Source organism: Myxocyprinus asiaticus, chromosome 28, assembly GCF_019703515.2.
Source record: "Myxocyprinus asiaticus isolate MX2 ecotype Aquarium Trade chromosome 28, UBuf_Myxa_2, whole genome shotgun sequence".
Taxonomy (NCBI): domain Eukaryota; kingdom Metazoa; phylum Chordata; class Actinopteri; order Cypriniformes; family Catostomidae; genus Myxocyprinus; species Myxocyprinus asiaticus.
In genome coordinates this window covers 23,686,711-23,709,994 of record NC_059371.1, presented here as the reverse complement: position 1 = coordinate 23,709,994, position 23,284 = coordinate 23,686,711, and the positions used below count along the sequence as shown (strand labels likewise).

At 40.9% G+C, this 23,284-nt stretch overlaps 1 protein-coding gene across 1 annotated transcript in view; it reads left to right on the top strand.

The window, feature by feature from the left end:
• The first annotated feature begins 269 nt into the window (after positions 1-269).
• The window catches only part of LOC127419533 (synaptotagmin-6-like), a 98,794-nt gene continuing 75,779 nt past the window's right edge, over positions 270-23,284 (top strand). Inside the window, exon 1 of the mRNA XM_051661008.1 lies at positions 270-456. Within this exon, the coding sequence (XP_051516968.1) occupies positions 300-456 (157 nt within the window). The 5' untranslated portion in view covers positions 270-299. The remainder of the gene's footprint in view (positions 457-23,284) is intronic.

Genomic DNA, 23,284 nt, shown 5'->3' with positions numbered 1-23,284 from the left:
AGTGAATAATTACGCACACACACACACACATTTGTGCAACTATGCCTACACACAAATGCACAAACAAAACCTGTCTATTTCTGTTACATATAAACACTTCTTGTATAGAGTGCACACACACAAACCCACCCAGACATGCTCACACACTCTCGCACACATACTGGAGTGACGGCAATAGAGCAAATACAATCAGCACAAGGGGAAACTTGCATTCATATGGCTACTTCAGAGGCACTGTGAGAGGGGTGTGCTTGGATCCCGTAGGAGGAGGCAGTCACACTAAGGATACGTCAGGGAGCATGACTGCTGCCGGAAAGGGGCATGACATGTACTGTCAGGAGGCAGTGTCCTTCATAGTTGACCTCTGTACACAGGACAGCCCATGGCTAGACCACAGCACCTGTGAGGAGTTCCTCTTTCTCATCTCCAATCAAGAGCTCAACCACAGAGAACTGGGTAATGAAGATTCTTCCTTTATCTTTACAGTTCTGGTACTTTTAGAGCAGATTGTGTTTTTTATTTGATATTGTGATGTTCTTCTGGATGAGAATCTTATTTAAATTACAAATGCTTTTTGCTTTGGGCTCAGAAACAAACTCTGAAACAACTGTGTTTTGCTCAGCACAGAGCCAATGCCTTGCAGGGCAGCATCGAGTTATAATTACCTGTTAAAATGGGGAATAACTGTTCAGTGTCCCAAGAGATAAAAGTAGTTTTGTGCATGGATATTCCATGGATCCTGTACATCCTTATGCATTGTCACATACAAATTACACTCATCTTGTTATCAGAAAACTATGTTATGTTATTGTCAGATATAGATTGAAAAATGTTTGATCATGCGTGGAATCCTTCTCTGAAGCCAATGTCTTTTTTTTTTTTTTTTTGTGGCAGGCATGCCTTGAGCTGGAGAACATGAATTTTACAAGCACAAAGATAAAGAATAACCAGATTAGCAATTTTTGACATACGCATGGGAGCTTGGACAGCTTTACTTCCAAACTCTGCAATGTATGAGTATGTCAGTGAAATCATTTCTTTTGTTGAAGAAAAAAAGACCTTAAACAGAACAATTCTACATTAATTACTGTTAAGCAGTAATTTAATTTTTTTTTTTTTTTTTTTTTTTTTTTTGGAGGGGTCAGTAAGTATGTAGAAAGTAAGGACTCTTGTTCTGTAAAATCAGTTTGCTTTCAACCAGACAAGGGGTATTTCTGGCCGATTTTGCTTGTCATTCTGTGATGTCAATGTGTTGACGGACCCCTGCTTTGAAGGACTGTCTTAAGCGACTGTAGACAAAAATTCTATGCCACTTTGTATTAACCTCACTTAGCAAATCGAAGGCACTCCAGCACACCATTGACATCCATTGCTAAGCCGTGGGGGCACTAAATGCCATAGCATGTCATCAGACCATCGCTATGAATCACTAGTGCCAGATAAAGGCTTAACAGAGGCTTTTCTCTTATTGTTGGGCTGATTTAAAGCAGAGCATCAGCTTTCCCTCACATTACCAGAGGGAAATGTCAAAAAGCTTGCTTTGTTTGGAAATGGGGAGGTTTCTTACCTCTGGAACAATTTACCTGGAAAAATCTCATATTGTGAGAGATTTATGTGTTTTGGTGAAATCTTGCCTGTCTCAAAGACAACATTGTGTGTGTGTGTGTGTGTGTGTGTGTGTGTGTGTGTGTTTGTAATATATTTGTTTAGCTTTCTTCTGTGTTAGTTCCTGTGTTCTTGCTGCCAGACAAATCATTGCAATTCTGTAAACAAACCAATTTTCAGGGTCTTCAAATGTCGGGTGCCTTGTCACAAAGTAGATTGTAGCAGCAGTAATTGTATTCAGCATGTGCTTCTTCTGTGATTGCAGATTTTTGGTAAACTCTGGTGGAATAAAAAAAAAACAAAAACAAAAAACAAACAAACAAAAAAAAAAAAACAATGTGCTTCAATAATGCTTTAAATGCATCATCAAAATGCTGTATGAGCTCAGTTTTCTGTCCTGTGTTGACTTATTTCCTATTGAAACAGGAAGTTTGGGCAGTACATTACATATCAAAGGGCTTGTCCTTTTCTTTTTTCCAAAATAGCCAATAGGGTTGCAGTTGGTTGCAGCTTTTATGAGGGGGAGGGATGGCAAAAGAGGCAAATTTCATGGCAAATTTGCAGCAAACTCACCACTGATCATTTTCACATTAAAATGAGCTTTGCGGCAAATTGTCCATTATTGCCTAAGGTTTGCTGCAGGTTCAGAGCTACAAACTTATGGTAAACATTTACGGTGAATCACAAGCTCATTGGCATGTATAAATAATGAGTGGCAAATTTGCGATAAATTTGCCATGAACCTTTGATTATTGTAAGGCCATCCTTATTCTAGAGAGCATTTGATTGGACAAAAATCTGTGTAGTGCAACATTATGCTGCGTTCCATTCAAGTGGGATATTGATATCTCCGATCTCCGACCATAAAGGCATTCCATTGCCAGATGCTCGGAAGATGACTTGTAAGGACACAAAAGTGCAAAGCTCCAGTTAGCTTAGCAGGTGTTTGACTGTCACCAAAGAAGTCTCCTAGCAACCCAACTGATAAACAATGTTGCAACATTAGAATTTGTGCCAGAGGTGTACGATTATGAAAAGAGAGTATAATTGACCATGTTTTATATACCTGTTTCTGCAGGCGATTGTTAAACAAGCTTTAATATCGTGTAATGTAGGAACTTTGACTCATTTATTGATATACTTAATAAAAAAGTGAATGTTTATCACTTACTTTGTACATCTCCCCGGGTGCCGACATGTTTGTGTGATGTCACGCACCTGCATCTCGGCGAAATTTTGAAAATTTCAGTACTAGTTTCCAAGTTGGAACTCCTACTTAAAATGGCGTTCCATTGCACTTTTCCTAGTAGGAAACTGTAAAATCCTACTTTTCGAGTTGAATGGAATGCATCATTAGTCATTCACATTCTGGTCGGTTTTCTCTGAAAAGAATGTCAGTTTTAAATTCATAGCAGCTAAAATTTCATTTTGTCACCTTTTGGTGGACACTAGCATGTAAATGACTTTAAAGCAGCAGGCATGGACTATAAAACAGCAAAACTTCCATTTTAAATTTATGGGGTCTTTAATATAAACTCATATGTTGAGAGGGTGCAGAAGTAGTTACTACACCACTCTAGGTTAGACTGAAAATGTTCCAGTGTGAAAGCTTTCATGGGTCTCTCTGTTGGAGCACAGCTGCTGTTCAGGGATGGCAGGACACAGGGCTGCTGTGGATGATGGATGGAAAGCTCTGCATAATCCCATTAACAGTCAACAGATGTCTGAAGATGAGATGCAGACAGTGGAGACAAAACAACATTTACCTCCATGAGCATGGAGAGCTCTTTTATAACAAAGGATAGATCAACAGTGACACAGTTGTCATAGTCCACAAGAAAACTCATTTGAATAATGGATGCCAAATCACAGGTGAGGTGTCAGATTTGAACATAAACACAAATCAATTATTTCTCATTTTCACTTTCACATCTTGGGTTTAAGCTGGACTCCCTATAGAGAATATTAGTGGCAGATGATTATTCATTAGACATTATTATTCATTATCCATTCTTTGAAAGTATAGAGAAAGTTTGGCATTGCATGTGTACCTAAAAAACAGTACAAGTAGTACTAAAGAAGCCTTTTTTTGTTGTTGTTGTGCAATAAAGCATTTAGTTCATCTAATTTTGTATTACTCCACTTGTCTGTGTTTGCAGCAATTCAGATAGATTATCAGTCTATGTTGTATGGAGATGGAATTGTTGCATAATAACATACAAATGGAAAGAGATCCACAAATAAATTTAGGAGATTCACAAAAATGAATTGAATTCACAAATAAAAAGAATGAGATTTATAAATATATGTTAGGAGTTTCACAAATATAAAGTGAATTCACAAATAAATAAAATGAGATTTGAAAATAATTTTTTTTTACAAATATATTTTTTAACTCACAAACACAACTCTGTGCAGCATTCATTTGTGAATCGTGTGCATTTATTTGTGGATCACTTGCTGTGCGTTTGCAGATCGCTACACGCATTTGTCGATTTTAAAAAACAAATCTAGCGTCAAGACATGCACACAAATCCACCCATCATCTGCTCAAGCCAATCAGATAATGGCCACATTACTCGGACCAATCGTAGCTTCAATCACGCTTCATTTTACTATCAGGGCAGGACCAGAGTCACAACACTCTCAAGAGCATGGAATCAAACATATACAGATATGCTCCAAGGCCGCAAACATTTAAAGAAAAAGACGTCATCAGAGGAATACTGTGACTTAAGGTTTGCATCATTTTCTCTCAGTTATAAACATGTGAAGTGTCTTGTTAAATGCCAACAGCTGAAAACTGCCCATTTGTAGAGTGTCCTGATCATTAGCTTTATAGCTAACCTGGCTGACTGTATGAGTCAGCTATTTTAAATTTAACCAAGTTTCTTGACTGAAATGTGTCATCAAAACCTTTACTCTTAATGTTACATGGCAGATTCAAACAGACACATGACTAGACACTACAAAAGATCAGTAGTACAGATAGTGTCTTTATAAAACATGAATCATATTAGATGATCTTAGGACCACAAACCATAAATTAATACCCTATATTACACAGTGTACAAAATCTGCTATGGCATTAATTTGGTTTCACATTATGTTAATGTATTTAATAAAAGCAGTTGTAAGATAATATTTATTAGAATTTTGTATTTTAGCACTTTTGTGTAAATGTTGTAGGAGGTACTATTACGGGGTCCCTTTCTAAAATACAGCTTCATGTTCTGACAGTGATAATTGACTCATTAGTTATTGCCATCTTTTTCAGATATTTCCCCTGTGTACTGCCCATCAACTTTGAGCACTTGGCTCACCTGCCCCAAAACTCATTGGTTCCAGCTCCAGTACAGGACACCTTTTAAAATGTGTAATATGAGATTGTTTATTTTTCTGTTATTTCAGATTTCTTTTAAGTTACAATGTTATGTCTTGAAATGAAAGTGCAATACAAAATTTAAATAAACCGTAACATTGTCTTTGGGTTGACTTACTTAAAAATGAAAATTCTGTCATTTACTCACCCTCATGTTTTTTTTTTTTAAAAAAACCTGTACTATTTAGCTTCTTCTGTGGAATATGAGAATACATTGAAAAATGTAGACTGCTAATGAGGCTGAAATGAAAGCGAGGCTGTCGGTCGCTATCATAATTCCTGACATCTCCTTTTGAATTCCTCCCACAGAAGAAAGTCAGTCCTTTGGGTTTGGAACAACATGAATATGAGTATAAATGATGACTCATCTCATTTGACAAAATATTTTTTGTCATTTAGTTGACAAATATTTTATTGAGTTCTATCAAAGCATTTTGAGGTGAATAGGTTTTAAAGAGTGTCTGTTTTTAACACTTTAAAGCAAGTCTTTTGGCTAAAAGGTATGATTTTTTGGTTACAAATTACAGGTTGTCATGCATGTAACTACAAAAGACAATACATTTGAGTACATGTATTTACACACACAAACACTGGAATTGAACATTACAGCTGGAGTGCTTGCATTATGCTCAAGTTTGTTGTACATGAACATCTTTATTGCTACGTCATGGTATTGTATCAGCTGTCTGAGATGGATACTCCTAGTCAGGGTAAGAGCATTCTGCACAAATGATTGGGAAAAAATAACAGTTACACGTTAAAAACAAATCCATTACTGTATAGAAAAGAACATGTTACACAAACGAGATTGGGACATGGAGCTTTGTGATGTCTTACCACCAGTATTTCTGTCCAGAAATTGTCATTTTTGGGTGAACTATTCCTTTAACTCTGTTCCTGAGCCAGAGGCTACTGAAACCCATTCTCCCACAACGCCACAATCGAAGGGAGAATCTGTTTCTGAGCAGGTTGAAGTTGTGCATTCTGATCCTGATTTTGTTGTGTTAGAAGAATTCAGATATCCTAGTTTGCAAGAGACAAATATGAACCCTGAAAACCCTGTGTCGGCCGATGAAGCCCTTATATGTAAACCTCTACTGATTTCAGGGAACACTGAACAACAAGGTTCTGTACCAGAGAGAGTTGAGTCTAGTAATGACACAGCTCCTAGAGTGTCTGGTCCAGAGAGGGTTGAGACTGACACTGGCACGGCTCCTAGAGTGCCTGAACCAGAGATGAAAAAGCCTGTACCAGCACCAAGAAAAACTAAAAGAGCCAATGCTGGCATACACTCAAACCTATTTCATGAGCCAAAATCAGAATGCAATGCTGTTTCACTCAGTCCTGAAGTCTTCTCTCAGGTGTTAACAAGCCAGGGTAGTGTGTTCTTTAGAGAAGCTGTTAAAAAAGTAAAAAATATGTATTAAGTCATTGGGGACAATGACTTCTAGCAGGGGAGAATGTAGCTGAGTGGATAAATTTCATGTAATTTAACTCAAGTCATAAATTGGACGTGGCCCCATTAAGACCGGAGCTCTGCGACACCAAAGGTTGGCGATGCAAACTTTCCAGCACTCTCTCGTGTTAGACGCATTAGAACATACGTTGTGCAAGAGAGCTCCCAGTTTTGTTCATCTGTTGAGAGTTCTTTGGGATGCATATGGATTGCATGTGTGAAGTCTGACCACGTTCTGTGCACATATGATGACTGGGTATGTAAATTTAGAATTAATCATATCTTATTTAATGATTTATATCCCAGAGTGTTTTCCAGTTTAGTGAATTAGTGTAATACGTGTTATATGTGAGAACAAGTGTAATGAGAATTCTGTTGTTTTAAACTGCAATACATGTCCTTTAAGCCTGTGAGTGATTTCAGCATGTGTAAAAAAAGCATAAAATACTGCGAGTAAAAGCATGTGTTAAGTGCATGGAGTGCTGTGAATGATATAAGCATGCAATAAGGTGATGTATGCTTAAGCATATGGGTAGGCTAATGCTGTCACGGTTCTGGTAAGCCCGCAGCTTTGTTTTGTTTGTTTTGTCATTTTCTCTCCCTCGTGTTTCGCAGGCGCACTCGACTGATCATCGTTTCATGGGAATGTTCATTGTTCTGACATCGGACATTTATTTTGGAGCTCCGTCGAGTGTTTGATCGCTTGGCTCAAGGTCGGGAGGCAGCGAGGATTTTGTCTGGACTCACCCAAGGAGATTGACGTGTTGCGGATTACACAATCGAGTTTCGCACTCTTGCTGCTTCTTTTGAATGGAATGATCATGCTATGAGAGATCGCTTTCTGCTCAGGCTTTCTGATGAAAATTTGGATAAGATTTATTCATTGGATTTACCTCCACACTTTGACAATTTGGTGGCTTTGACTCAAGTCTATCAACATCTTGCTCTATGTTGCCATCACTGCCGGCACCGCTTTCCACCTGCTATAGCGGTAGAACATTCTGCCCACTCTGCCTCGCCAGCCTACTTGCCTGAACCTCGACCTGATCATGAACCCATGCAAGTCACTGGGACTCAAATCTCCCGTAGGGAGAAACAGCAGCACCTCATTAATGGACTGTGTCTGTATTGTGCTGCCCCGGTTCACCTTGCTGCCGCCTGTCCATTAAAAGACATCGCTCGTCAGTAGGAGAGGGGTTATTGGTGAGCGCACCTTTGGATAAATCCCCTGGACTTCGGACACCTCTTCCGGCTCGGCTGCAGTTTGGATCGACCTTTCATACTGTTTCTGCTTTGATTGACTCCGGCGCTGAGGGTAATTTTATGGACCTTGAATTATCATCCAAATGGTGACTTCCCACATTTCAGCTGGATGATCCTATCAACGCCCTTACCATGAGCAGAACACCACTGTCCGTCATCACTCATTCCACTGAGCCAGTCACGTTTATCTCTGGGAATCATACGGAACAGTTGTCATTCCTCCTTATCCAATCTCCATTAGCTCCAGTAGTGTTGGGGCATCCTTGGTTGGTAAAGCACAACCCACACATCGGTTGGTCAACCAAAATTGTTCTTGCTTGGAGTCCTTATTGTCTGTCGCACTGTCTTAACTCTACTGTTTCCCCTGTCCAGTCTTGTGTTTCATTGCAGGATGAACCAGCAGACTTATCCAGAGTGCCGTCAACATACCTTGATCTGAGGGCGGTGTTCAGCAAGTCCCGCGCCCGACCCTTCCTCATCGCCCATATGACTGCGCTATCAAATTGCTCCCTGGCACTTCTCCGCCTCGGTGTTAAATGCTTCGGGACATGGTCGATCAGTTCGTATTCGTTTATCTAGATGATATTCTGATCTTCTCCCACAATATCCATAACCATGTGCAGCATGTCAGGCGGGTGCTCCAGCAACTGTTAGAGAATCAGCTTTTCGTCAAGGTGGAGAAGTGTGCTTTTCATGTACAGTCAGTTCCGTTTCAGGGGTTCATCGATTCGTCCGAGGGAGTGCACATGGACCCGACTAAGGTAAAGGCTGTTTCGGATTGGCCAACCCCAGATTCTCGCAAGGCCTTGCAGAGGTTTCTGAGGTTCGCTAATTTTTATCAGAGGTTTATTAGGAATTACAGTCAGCTCGTCACACCTTTGATGGATCTCACCTCCACATGCACTGATTTTTGTTGGTCCCTGGTAGCTGAGGATGCTTTTTCAAAATTAAAGAAGCGGTTTTCTACTGCACCTATTCTAATTACTCCTGATCCCGCAAATCAGTTCGTGGTGGAGGTGGATGCGTCTGGGGTTGGTGTCGGAGCAGTCCTGTCCCAGCGCTCCCCCTCGGATGGAAAGATGCATAATTGTGCTTTTTTTGCATCGTTTAACCCCAGCTGAACGGAATTACGATGTCGGCAACCTAGAATTATTGGCTGGTTGGCCTTGGGTGAGTGGCGTCACTGGTTAGAGGGTTTGGGGGTACCTTTCGTGGTCTGGACAGATCATAAGAACCTAGAGTATATTCATAGCTCCAAACGTCTCAACTCTTTAATTTTGTGCTGTCGTATTGCCCGAAAAACATCAAGCCCAAATCTCTCTCTCAGTGTTTTGAAGTTGAGACCTCCACTGTCCCACTGGATATCATTCTACCCTCCACTCGTGTGGTGGACATGGTATCCAGGGAGGTGTAGGCCAAAGTCTGCACGGCACTACGTAACACCATGTCTCCAGCCACGTGCCCAGCGGGTCGGTTATTTGTTCTGCGATCTGTCTGGACACATGTCCTACAGTGGGGTCACTTGTATAACGTCGCTTGTCATCCTGGGGCGACTCATACCCAGGCGCTCATTAGACAACAATTTTGGTGGCCATCACTAGTGCAGGATGTATGTCGCTTCGTTGCAGCTTGCCCCATTTGCACGATTAACAAAACATCCTGTGAACCCCCAGCCAGGCTCCTCCAACTGCTGTTGGTCCCTTCAAGACCCTGGTCGCACATAGCCATGAATTTTGTAACTGGTCCCCCCCCCATGGCAACACATTCGTTTTGACTGTAGTGGACTGGTTCTCGAAGGCAGCTCACATTATTCCCCTCTCCAAATTACCTTCAGTGAGGGAGACAGTGGTAGCAGTCATTAATCATATTTTCCACATTCATGGTCTCCCGGTTGATGTGGTTTCTGACAAAGGCCCCCAATTTGTATCACGTTTTTGGGCAGAGTTCTGCCGACAGCTGGGGGCTACAGTTAGTTTGTCCTCTGGGTTCCATCCACAAACAAATGGGCAAGCTGTGCGGGCGAATCAGGAGCTGGAGAATGCTTTGTGTTTTGTAGCCTCCCATAATCTGTCTTCTTGGAGCAATCATTTAGTCTGGGTTGAGTACGCCCAGAACTTGCAGTCGTTGTCTATGGGGTTATTGCCCTTCCAGTGCAGCCTCGGTTACCAGCCCCCTCTGTTCCCCGCACAAGAACCCGACATCCACGTACTGTCATGGTTCTGGTAAGCCTACAGGTTTGTTTTGTCATTTTCTCTCCCTCGTGTTTCGCAGGTATGATCACCGTTTCCATGGGAACGTTCATTGTTCTCAGGACGGCGCCAATCATGCCACTGATTGCTTGTTGAGCAACACATGTTCCAGCCTGACTGCACTCCCTACATATGCCCTCATGTTTCTCTGTTTCTTTGCCAGATTATTATGCTAAGTTGAGTACTAACCTCTCTCCTGTCTTGTCACTCTGTTGGCTTGCCCACTTTGTTCGGTTTGTGGTTTGCCTTCCAGTCTTCGCTGAGTTCAGCTTGGCAATCCACAAAGGAATTCCATTCTATGCCCACGTGCCGGGGATCTACATTTCTGCTGTTGCTCGCATTGTCTGCTGGACATCTCTCTCATCGCCAAGCTCCTCCTGACTTCCACAAAGCACACACTCCACTGATGAACACACTACTCTCTACACTGCACGGTGGTGCATTACTGACTTTATTAATAAATATTTTTGGAACTGTCACCTCTGCTCCTGGGTCATTCTGTCCAGCACCTACACGTTACAAATGCTCTGTTTCTGTTTGTATTTCTTTTGACATTAACCTCTACCATATTTCATTTGTTGTATTTCATTGTACCTTATTTCATTACTATATTTCTTAAGCACAAGGCACAGTTTTTGTTTTTGTATTTTCTTTATTCTTTTTTTATTCCCTTTTTCAATCGACCGCTGTCTTTTTAATAAAGAGAAAACCCCCAAAATATATTTTTGTGTCCAGTGTGGTTATTTGCAGCCCACCAGTTACAATACTATTACTTTTTCTGGAGTTAATAATGTATTATTTTAAGATTGGGTGCATCCCCAGAGTGACAAATGCAGAGAAACTTTTAACATAATGTGTAACATAATCTGTGTGTCCATAGAGAAGCCCCTGAAATTCATGACCTGACCAAAAAAACGCTGTACTAGAGTCAGCTTACTCCTGCTGTATGGCCAATGCTCCAGGGTAATTGTTTGACAGATTAATGAGCAGAAGTGGAAAGGTTGCAACACCTTCTGAGCTAATTAGAGCACAGCTGCTTTATAAACCAAATTGCTAACAAACATCACTGCTTTGACGGCTTTGTTGAGGGTAGGAATGTTTAAGAGACTATATTAAACCATTAGCTGTTACACTCTTCGAAGTAATGGTTCTATATACAGCCTAAAAGGGCTCTATTGCTTGATTCATATATGGAACCCCTAAAACATTTCCAGTAGAACCTTTTAAAAGAGTTCAATTTAAGTACTTTTTTCATTGCCAGGTAAAAAGGTTCTATAATGTTTTTGGGGTTCTAAACATGGGATCATAGTATTTTATTGCATTTCAATGAAATGTAAATAAAACAGTCGTAAACCTGAGTTGAAATAACCATGGCCATAACACATTAAATGAGCACATAATAGCCGAATACTTCTTAGCCTGCAGAATGCCTTTGAGCCACATAGGTTCTTTGTTACTATATACAGTACTTAGAACCTTGCTGGCATAAAGACTTCTTAGGCGAAATGGTGCTTTCATGTTATGTCGAAATTACCGTAACTCGCAAAAAAAATGTATTTATTTCAAAATTGTATTTATTTTTTTATCTTTTTACTTTTTATTTTTTATTTTTATTTGAAAACACATTTAAAATACAATAAAAGTAATGTTAAAAATAAAAAAAAATATTTATTTATATATTTATTGAATCTAAGAATTTTCTGAAAGTTCCAACTTTACCATCGTGATGTGTTGTAAAAAAAAAATAAAGAAAATAAATAAAGAAATTGCAACCTCGTCAGCAGGTACACTGTTTGTTATGCCATTTATTACACTTAATGTTACCTGGAGCACTTTCTTTGTTCTTAAATAATTTGCAAGAGCATAGAGAGGTGAATAAATGAATTAATGTATTGATTAAATGTTTTACACTGATCAACAACAAGGCCACACATGGATCCATTTCAGCATTATGAGCATTGCCATAGAGTTTGCACATTTCTGAGTTTGAGGGCTTGAGCTGCTCCGAGTAGAATCTCAGAGTTGACTCGTAACTATACAGTAATTCCAACAATACGTGAACACAGCATAAGGTAAAGAATGCAATAGGGTTCTGTATTGAACAATAATGAAAATAAATTCTGAGAATGTACCTTGTATTATATTAAAAGGTCTATGAAGAACCTATTACTTTTAAATCCTGCATTTAGAAGTTTTTAGCATCTTTTACACAGTGATTCACAGGCATGCTGTCATAAGAAATGATTTGAGTTTTGTGTACTCATTATTCATTGTGCTGTATAAAGCCCATCAATCATTTTTAATACATTTTAAGGCATGTAATATGTTCCTTGTCAGTGTAATGCAAATGAAGAGGCATGTTTGGCAGCAAAGCCTTCCTCTAGTTCTGTGTCATGCTGTGTTAACAGGCAGCCTGGCTGTTAAGGTGCAACATGAGCATCTGCTCCGACAACAACAAAGCTTTATAGATATTATATTCCTTGTTTTCTGAAATCCACTGTGTTTGAGAAGATGAAGCTGTATTTTCTTCTAAAGTGCTATCTCGAACCCCTGCAGTTATGCCCACAGATTTGCCAGTGGGGGCTGCCATTATGAGGATAATGTGCAGAAGAAAATCAGTAATATAATAGTACATCGAGACACAATGGGGTAAAAATAAAAAGATAGATCATATATGAATCATACTGTATATATCTTACACAAGAACAGAAGGAAGATATTTGTTCATTTATTTATTTATTTATTTTGCTCTGTCCAAAATGAATGCTGTAAATGTTGTCCTAACTGTTTTTATTTATTTATTTTTATCTGAGTTCAAGTAAATTGCCTGCAGGTTCAGAAATTATCTTTACTAGCTGAGGCAAGCAGACAGTAATTGGAAATGTATGAAAGCATCAAAGAGCATCTGAATAGACCTTTAACAAGACAGGCCTGTTTGATTTGATTAATGTAAAGCCAATTGTTTATTTTGGGCTGCTTTTGCAAGAGAGGTATTTCATGACTGTGTCCATAAATTGAAAAATGCTGTCTTCGTAGGCAATATGGAGGTATGCAACAAGGCACATCCGAATCCAGTGTTTGTGTCCTGTTTACAAAAAGCTGTCTACTAAGATGCCTTCATCTGTTAAGTTTTTAAAAGTAGTGTAGATGTATCTTTTGCTGCTTATGATATGCCACATTATATGCCACAGTGAAAAAAAAGAAAATTCTGTCATCAGTTACTCACCCTCATGTTTTTTCAAGAAGATACCCTTCACTTTCATTGTGTGGAAAAAAGATGAAATGAAAGCAAATGGTGACTGTAACTATCATTCTTCCTATCATGTACTTTTGTGTTCCAAGGAAGAAAGAAAATCATAAAGGTTTGGAATAACATGAACAGAATTTTCATTTTACAGAGGTGAATTATTCCTTTAACGCTGATGACTTTATTATGTTCTTGTTATTTATGCAGATTAGCTACATAATAAACACACCTATTTGCATAATCTTCACCTTTTTATACAGTGTGTAGTAATTTAAAGTTAATGGCCTTTCTGAGGCATCTGTGACTACCTTTATTCATGCATGGATGGTTATGTGACCCTCAGGTCACTTTTGAAATTCCAACATGCAGGATCCTCAGAATAATTTTTTTTTTCTACATGATTGCCTTTCCCCGCATAGTAATCCCAGTGAGGCATGTAATTACCAGCAAGATAAGGAGTTTATATTTTCATGCAATGACAGTGACATGTTCCTCATCAGCTGCTTGCTGCTCCAAAGCTTTAAAATGAGTAGGAAAAACAAAACTCTTTTTCAGTCTTAGCACAGTGTCTAAAGCCTACTCGCCTCATCTGTTTACACAGAGAAATTTCAGTTCATTAAATATCAAAGCAGTTGTGTTGTGAAGCCGAGCAAGGCACAGTGGTCCAAAAGAAAACAGTTATCTCCTCGTACAAGCACTCACATAATGACATTGTGAATTGAATTGAGTTTAGAGTGCACTCTTCACCAAACCAGAGGCACACCTTATGCAGATTGCATCCGTGAGAGAGTCGGAAGCCAAAATAGATGTAATTATGTGTGATTAATACAGGTGCTGGAGGTGAAGAATGGGGGCCGAGCTATGAGACCCTCGCTGCATGTTAAACAGGGACAAGGACTCACGGGTTACATGAGTGAAGGGGACATTTTGCTCTGACTGTCTGATATGAATGTCAAAAATGTATGCTGTCAGTAAAACAAGGTCCTCTTGTTTTGAGTCCTCTACCCTGCCTGTCTCAAAAAAATAAAAAAAATAAAAAGTTGATGACATGATTATATTTTTCTATACTGCTCCAGAGTAATTGATCACATGGTATTTACAACTCATTGGTCATATAGCACGTAGGTGATTGGCTCAAAAACTTCTGTGCCAAGAACTGAGTGCCCATGCGCAAAGATGGCAGCAAGCAGATGGCGTACTTTCGGTTTGGGTGAATGGGAATACTAAAGGAGAGCATTCTCCAGGCAATATAGACCTCATTGGGCATGTAAATATCACAATTTTCTTTTGTAAAATCTTTAGCGATCACAGAGCAGACATTTTGATGGACATGTCTCTGTTTTTGTCCTCAAAATTGGTGATTGGTGGATTGTAACTCCTTTGGGTCTTGGTAGACATTGACTAATAGGAGATCAATCCAGAGAAGCTCATGTAGATTAGCTGAACAATATGGGGGATTTCTGCTGACTATGGCACTCTCTCAAGAATTCAAGAGAACAAAAACACTGCAAAAGACTTCTAGTCAGGAACCTGCTGTACTAGCAAAAACACTCAGAGAGTCAATAGCATGACTGTGATGTCTTAAGTCACCAAAAATAGAGAAACTGTGTAAAGGAAAAGGAAAGCAAGATTACTGTCAGAGGCTCTAGAATCACGTCTCCATGCCTTTTGGAATCAGCTGGATTTCAGGATTTCATTTAATAGAGGATTCAATGCATTATGTATTGTCCACCATGTGATTTTTCTGCCAGCTGCATTTCAGTGCAATCCTTTGCTCGCTCTCTCTCTCTCTTTCTCTCTTTCTCTCTCTCTCTCTCTCTCTCTTTCTCTTTCTTTACAAAAAAAAACAAAAAAAAAAACAGAGTACCTTGCTTTGTTTGATCAGGGAAAACAGAGAAATGGAGCTCTGTGAAATGATTATATTCAATCACATTAGCTACCCAAAAGCCTACCGAGAGCTTTAATTAGGATGTTTATTTGATGTGAAATTAAAAGGACTGGCAATGATTGATCATCATGATGGCCCCGCGGATGGCTGCCTCGGTGTGGAGCTCCTCAGTTCTTTTGTTGTTTTTGTATGTTTGTCCTGTGTTTAGTCATCTTTTTCCAGTCATTTTTAACAGAGACGAACTGCTGAACATTTTTTTCCCGGTTTTCAAATATTCAGACATTTTTCTAGATATTTTAGTTGGAGGCGCAACTCTGCTGTTCAAGAGACGCAGGCGAGGGAGACGAGCCGGTGCGCTGGTCAAACTCCGTCGGCACGGATTTCAAACAGCACTGCAGAGTATTCACTTAGCGAATCTCCGCTCTCTTCCTAACAAAACGGACGAACTACATCTCCTCACCCGCACAAACAAGGACTTTTCAACCTCTGCTGCCTTGTGCTTCACAGAAACCTGGCTGAGTGAAGCCATTCCAGACAGCACATTACATCTGCCGGGCTTCCAGCTGTTCAGAGCGGATCACATCACGGAGTTAACGGGGAAAACGAGAGGCGGTGGAACATGCTTTTATATCAATGAAAGTTGGTGTACAGATGTAACAACGTTAAAGAGGATGTGCTGTCCAAATTTGGAAGCGCTCTTTATTAACTGTAAGCCTTTCTACTCGCTGCAGGAGTTTTCCTTGCTTATTCTGGTGAGTGTGTATATCGTGCCAAACGAGTGTTTGAATGCGGTGCTGCAACAGCTGGCTGATCAAATCACAGACACGGAACAACAATACCCGGACTCAGTTATTATTATTCTTGGGGATTTTAACAAAGCAAATCTCACACGTGAACTGCCCAAATACAAATAGCACATCACATGCCCCACCAGAGACAGGAACATACTGGATCATTGTTACACAACAATAAAGGATGCATATCGCTCTGTCCCTAGAGCAGCTTTGGGACTCTCTGATCACTGTCTGGTTCATCTTCTTCCAACCTACAAGCAGAAATTAAAATCAACCAAGCCAGTAGTAAGGACTGTAAAGAGATGGACCAATGAAGCAGAGCGGGAACTACAAGCCTGCTTCGATTGCATGGATTGGAGTGTTTTTGAGGCTGCAGCCACAGACCTGGATGAGCTCACAGATACTGTTACATCATATATCAGTTTCTGTGAGGATATGTGCATTCCTACTAGGACTTATTTAAAGTTCACCAGTGACAAACCATGGTTTACAGCAGAGCTCAGGCAGCTTCATCAGGCCAAAGAGGATGCTTACAGGGGTGGGGATAAAGTCTTGTAAGATTAGGCCAGGAACACACTGAACAGGGAAATCAGAGTGGATAAAAGAAGATACTCTGATAAGCTGAAAAACAAGTTTTCAGCTAACGACCCTGCATCAGTGTGGAGTGGCATGAAACAATTCACAAATTACAGGACTCCTACCCCCAACCCTGTAGGGAACCAACAACTGGCTGACAACCTGAATGTGTTCTACTGCAGATCTGAAATGCCCAATCTCACACCCCAAACCCACTCTGACCTTCACTTCACACAAACACCTCCTGTAACCCCCCTCCTCCCCCCTCCTGCTACTCAACCTGCACTTAAGATCTGTGAAGATGATGTGAGCTGCGTCTTTTGGAAACAAAAGACAAGGAAGTCTTCAGGCCCAGATGGTATCTCACCAGCATGTCTTCAATACTGTGCTAACCAGCTGGCCCCCATCTTCACACAGATCTTCAATAGATCACTGGAGCAGTGTGAAGTCCCATGGTGTTTCAAATGCTCAATCATTATTCCTGTCCCAAAGAAACCAAAAATCACAGGACTTAATGACTACAGACCTGTCGCCCTGACGTCTGTGGTCATGAAATCATTTGAGAGACTGGTGTTGGCCCACCTGAAGAACATCACTGGACCCTTTCTAGATCCTTTTCAATTTGCTTATTGAGCAAACAGGTCTGTGGATGATGCAGTCAGCATAGGATTGCATCATATTCTGCAACATCTGGACAGACCAGGGACATATGCAAGGATCCTTTTTGTGGACTTCAGTTCAGCTTTCAGCACCATCATCCCAGCTATTCTCTGGACTAAATTACACCAACTCTCTGTTCCCATGTCTATCTGTCAGTGGATTACCAGCTTTCTGATGGACAGGCAGCAGCTTGTGAGACAGGGGAAACTCACTTCTAGCACCTGTACAATCAGCACTGGTGCCCCCCAGGGATGTGTGCTCTCCCCACTGCTCTTCTCCCTCTACACCAATAACTGCATTGCCAAGGACCCCTCTGTCAAGCTCCTGAAGTTTGCAGACGACACCACTGTCATCGGCCTCAACTGAGATGATGATGAGTCTGCATACAGAAGGGAGGTTGAACAGTTGGCTGTCTGGTGCAGTCAAAACAACCTTGAGCTGAACACACTCAAAACGGTGGAGATCATTGTGGACTTTAGGAGAAACACCCCAACACTGACCCCCCTCACCATTCTAAACAGCACTGTGGCAGCAGTGGAGTCATTCAGGTTCCTGGGCACTACCATCTCACAGGACCTGAAGTGGGAGACCCACATTGACTCCATTATGAAAAAGGCCCAGCAGAGACTGTACTTCCATCACCAGTTGAGGAAATTCAACCTGCCACAGGCGCTGCTGATATAGTTTTACTCAGCAGTCATTGAGTCTGTCCTCTGCACTTCAATAACTGTATGGTTTGGTTCAGTTACAAAATCAGACATCAGAAGAATACAAAGGACAGTTCGGACTGCTGAGAGGATTATTGTTTGCCCCCTGCCCCCCCTTCAAGAACTATACACTTCCAGAGTGAGGAAAAAGGCTGGAAAAATCACTCTGGACCCCACTCACCCTGCCCTATACCTTTTTGAACTGTTGCCTTCTGGCCGACGCTTCAGAGCTCTGAGCATCAGAACCGTCAGGCACAGGAACAGTGTTTTCCATCAGGCTATCCATCTCATGACAGTTAAATTGCCCCATTGAGCAATAGCTATTTGCAATACACAGTTTAGTCTTTCTTATATTTATGCAACACATCCAACCTCTTCTGCCATTTCATTCCTCTGAAAAAATAAATAAATAAATAAATAAAAAACATTTGCACTGTACATAACAGATTTGTATTTGCACTGTACATAACAGATTGTATTAGATTTGCACTACCCATGTGTATGTGTGTATGTATGTATGTATGTGTGTGTCTTTACATATGTGTATAATTAGTTTTATTTTTTATTATTATCTATGTCTTGCTGCTGTTTTTGTATTGTTTTTGTATTGTTGTACACTGGAAGCTCCTGTCACCAAGACAAATTCCTTGTATGTGTAAGCATACTAGGCAATAAAGCTGAAACTCATTGCCTCACAAATGTGTTTGGAGACAAGCAAAACACAGTGACAAAAATTCCCTGGGAGCTTTGATCTGATCGGAAGTTGTCCTATATGAAGCCCTCTTTCCAGTTTCCCATATTGCGACTGCCGTTTTCAGATAATTTTCACATAAGTGCGAGTGCCAGTCCGTTTAATCTTTGTTAAGGAATTGATGGATTTCAAGGGGGCTTAAAGCTTTTCCAAGGCATCTGAGAATAACCAAGTGGATTTGGTTAGATTTTACTCTTCCACTTAGTCCCAAAAGGATGAAGCTTCAAGTCTGAGACTTATTCCCCTTTAAACCTCTCACCATGAATCCCTTAGGCTTCCAGGTGCTGTCAGATCTGTGTCATGCTTGCTGTCAAAGATGACCAGAGGTGTAGATCTATGGTTCATTAGAAAGACGAATGACATGTCCAGTGATGTCCAATCCTTGAGCTAGCTAGCACGACTTGAGTATGTTTAGAGCACAACTTCCTTCCATTTCACACGCAGGCACAGTATTTCCCATAGACGGGATTTAACACAGCCGAACTTCTCATGCAGCAATTTTATTGTCAAAAAATAAATAATTCTGATTGACATTCAGAAACTCTTCTAACTTGTCTTGAAAATAAAACGAACAACTTCCAGGCATCTGTCTGACATTTAGCAAATGAATGAGGCTTTCTAGTGCACAAAGCCTCTCGTCAGAAAGATTGTTCACAGTGTCAGTCTTTACATATGTGCATAGATGTTATATATAGCAAAATTAAAACTATTTTTTACATTTAAATATTATTTATAAACAAATAACTAACACACTTTCTTGTGCCTTTGTAGCCAAGTGGTGAAATTTCATGTAATTTGACTCTTGTCATGTATTGGACATGGCCCCTTTAAGAACCAGAGTTTTACAACACCGGAGTTTTGCGACACCTGCTTTCCGGCACTCTTTTGTGTTAGAGACGTGAGAGCATGCGTTGGGCATGAGAGCTCCCATTTTTGTTCGTCATTTAGAGTACTTTGGGATGCATATGGATTGCATGTGTGCCTCTAACGTATTTCATTCCCGTGTTTCATTTTCTTATTTCATTTTTTTATTTCATTGCACCGTATTTCAGTTTCTGTATTTTTATTTTTTTTTTTAAATATGGTAAAGGTGAAAATAGGTGTCTGTGGGACACAGAGTGAAGGCTGTCTTTCTTGGTGCAGTTGTCCATTTAACAGGTGTCAGCCAGATGTGACATGGCAAGGTGACAAGACTGCTGGACAAGACAGAGAGAGAGCACCTGGTTTCCGCTGAGACACCTATCCAGTGACTGTCTACAAGAGAAAATAGAAGTATATAATACAGACATTCTGCAACATATCCTTTGGTTTCAATGTTACAGACTGAATAAGAGACTTTTTGTTTTGCCCACAAGTGAACTGACACCGTTTTTTACTAATTTAAGCATTTCAAAATATCACAGTCTGATGATGATAGTACAGTATTACAAAACACTGATGATGAACATGGTGCAGGTAGTATTATGCATGATGTTCAGGGACAGGTTCAAGAACTCAACAAAAAGCATGATGAGACCATGGCAGCTATCGCCAATTTGAGTAGAGAGCCAACCAGGTCTTATGTACAGTATATGTGCCAAGACAGCATCACATCCAACCATTTAGTGGTGATTTCAGCAAAGATGGGAGACATGTTGATGAGTTCATTGACGAAGCAGACAGGGTACTACAGGCTAGAAATCAGACCACAGAGGACCAGTTGTACCTCGAACTCTTCCTCTTAAATGGTGCAGCCTTGGAGATGGGAAATGAACCAAAGCGACCATGTAACCTCTTTATGTACCTGAGATAATCTTTTCGAGAAAAGCACAGTGTGTCTCAGTTATTACAAACATTCTATAGCCATAAACAAATGGAAGGCAAGGATGTTCGTACTTACTCTCATGCTTTGCCTCAAATTCTGAATTATATCCTGAAGCAATCATCAAATGCAGTATCAAATGTGAATGTGGCAATCCGTGACCAATTCATTGAGGGGATTAGGGACACAGGCCCTAGAAAGGAGCTTCGTAATCTTGTGAGAGACAAGCCACAGTCAATACTTATTGAAGTGAGAGATGAAGCCCTTATGTGATCTCTAGAAGATCCTAAATCTCATGCCACAAAATTAGTCAGCAACAGAAGTGTTGTGTCTGAGACAGCAGAAGCTCAGTCTGCTGCTATTGGCATACCTGAGAAAAACCCTGCTACTCTTGAAGAATTTTTCAAAATTGTAGCAGAACAAGGAAAAGCTATAGGAAAGCTAACATAAACTGTCAAGAAACTCACTTTGCAGTGCACTAAGTCAGAACCTATGGCTCATAGCAAACCCAAGATTTAATGGTGTAGGACACATAGCTAAGAGGTGTGTGAAGAAAAACAAACAGACTGTCACAGAGAATGCTAAATCATCAGTGCAGCAGGGAAACTTGCACCCTCGCTTGCTGTGAGCCAGGCAGTGCGACGGCAGTCCATAGGCTCAGACAGTATCGATAATTGTCACAAACGACTACTCCAGCATGCTGTGGGAAAATGTCCTGTGGCTAATCTAAAGATTAGTGGATTAATGGCCTTTTGTTTACTTGATACAGGAAACCAAGTCAGTACTATTTCTGAGAGTTTCTTCAGAGAACACCTGGCTAGTGAGGATGAAGATATGCTGATTACAGCTGCCAGTGGTTTAGACATACCTTACCTAGGTTATCTTGAGTTGGAGGTTGAAACCATGGGTATTACCCTACCAGAGTGTGGTTTTCTAGTAGTCAGAGACTCACAAAATTCTTCTGCTGTACCAGCCCTCATTGGCATGAACATCATAAGCAGATGAAGACAACTGGTTCATGCAGAGTTTGATACTACCCTAGGTGGAGAGATGCCGTCTGATTGGAGGGAGGCATTTCAGCAGATGCAGAGTGCCAGCAGTCTAGAGATGCGAAGTGTAGTCTGAGTAGCTGTAAAATACATTGTACACATACCTGGTAATGGTCAAGGGAGCAAAGATTATGTAAAATTATGGTTCACGGGAGTTCCTGTACGAACCAGCGAACACACCCTTACCTGGTAGTCTGATTGTTGTTCCCTCTCTTGTGTCTTCAGAGAAACTATTGTTTCCTGTACAGGTTGTGAACCTCTCCCCAGAAGATATCTGGTTACAGGCCAAAACCAGACTTGGTACTCTGTCTTGTGTCGAGAGTGTGTAGTCCAATGAGACATGTGAGGTGAGATTTCAGAGAGTTTTGGCTTTTACTGAAGAGATCAGTGTAAACACAAAAGACAGTCAGTTATTGGAGGACAGCTCCAAAGAATTTCTCAACAAGCTACACATTGGTGGTACTCCTGAACAGCAGGCAGTGCTGAGTGATTTGATGATGAAGTACTCTGATATTTTTGGTTTCGAGGATGAAGACCTCGGTTTTACAGACAAAGTGAAAAATGAGATTCACGTGGTGGATGATACACCTGTGGCACAGCCTCATAGGTGTATCCCACCCACTCTGTATAGGGAAGTCAGAGAACATATCACCAAACTCCTTAAGAAAGTAGTGATCCAAGAGAGCACTAGTGCTTACACTCCACCTATCGTGCTGGTTAGGAAAACTGATAGCAGTCTCAGGCTTTGTGTTGATTACAGGAAGCTGAACTCAAAGACAAAATGAGTGTCATTGAACGATGTTTCCTCTGCCTAGGATAGATGAAAGCTTTGATGCACTACAAGGAGCAAAGTTCTTTTCTTCCATTGATTTAGAAAGTGGATATCATCAGGTTGCTGTCCACAAGCGAGACAGGCATAAGACTGCATTTACGACTCCATTTGGGATCTTTGAGTATTCTCGGATGCCCTTTAAGGTTTGCAATGGACCTTCAACATTTCAACATCTTACGCAGGCTTCAGTGGGTGATCTAATTTTTCAGATCATGCTAGTGTACCTTGATGACATACTAGTGTACTCGCCCACTTTCCCAGAGCACTTGCAGTGACTGGAAGTAGTCTTTAACAGACTAATAGAAACAGGTCTCAAAGTTAAGCCTGAAAAGTGTCATTTCCTGCAGCAAGAAGTAACTTTCTTAGGTCATTAGATCTCAGCTTGAGGTATTGGTACTGATCCAGGTAAAGTTGAAGAGGTCAATCAATAGAAAATTCCCAGTACAGTTAAGGAATTATGTTCATTCTTAGGGTTCTGTAGTTACTACAGAAAGTTAATTGAAGGTTTTTCTAGGATTGCCAGCAGTGAACATGTGTATCAAGCAGTTTGGCACCACAAACAGAAAGTTTAGTGCTTTGTGGTCATCAGAGTGCAAATCAGCGTTTGAGCTGCTGAAGGAGAAGTTCATCGCACTTCTCCAGGCTCAAGCAGAGGACTGGCAGGTGCTTCAGAGCTTGCTACCCATGGAGGGTGCTGCCGCCATGACCCCGGACCCCGTGAACGCCCCACCCCTGTGTGCCACTGGTCAAGATGGGGCCCCAGGATGATCCGGAGGCCTTTTTGGAGCTCTTCGAGTGAACAGCGGGGGCCTGCGGTTGGTCAAGCACCCAGTGGGCAGTCCGCCTATTACCACTGCTGTCCAGGGAAGTCCATCTTGCAATGGGTCGGCAGGACACCTGAGCAACAGCGCCAACGCTTCCGATCACTGACCCTTGGTGAGCACGGCCGCTCGTTTGCCTTCGCCCAGCAGCTCCGGGACGCCTGCCAGAAGTGGTTGCTGGCTGAGCAACGCGACGTTGGGCC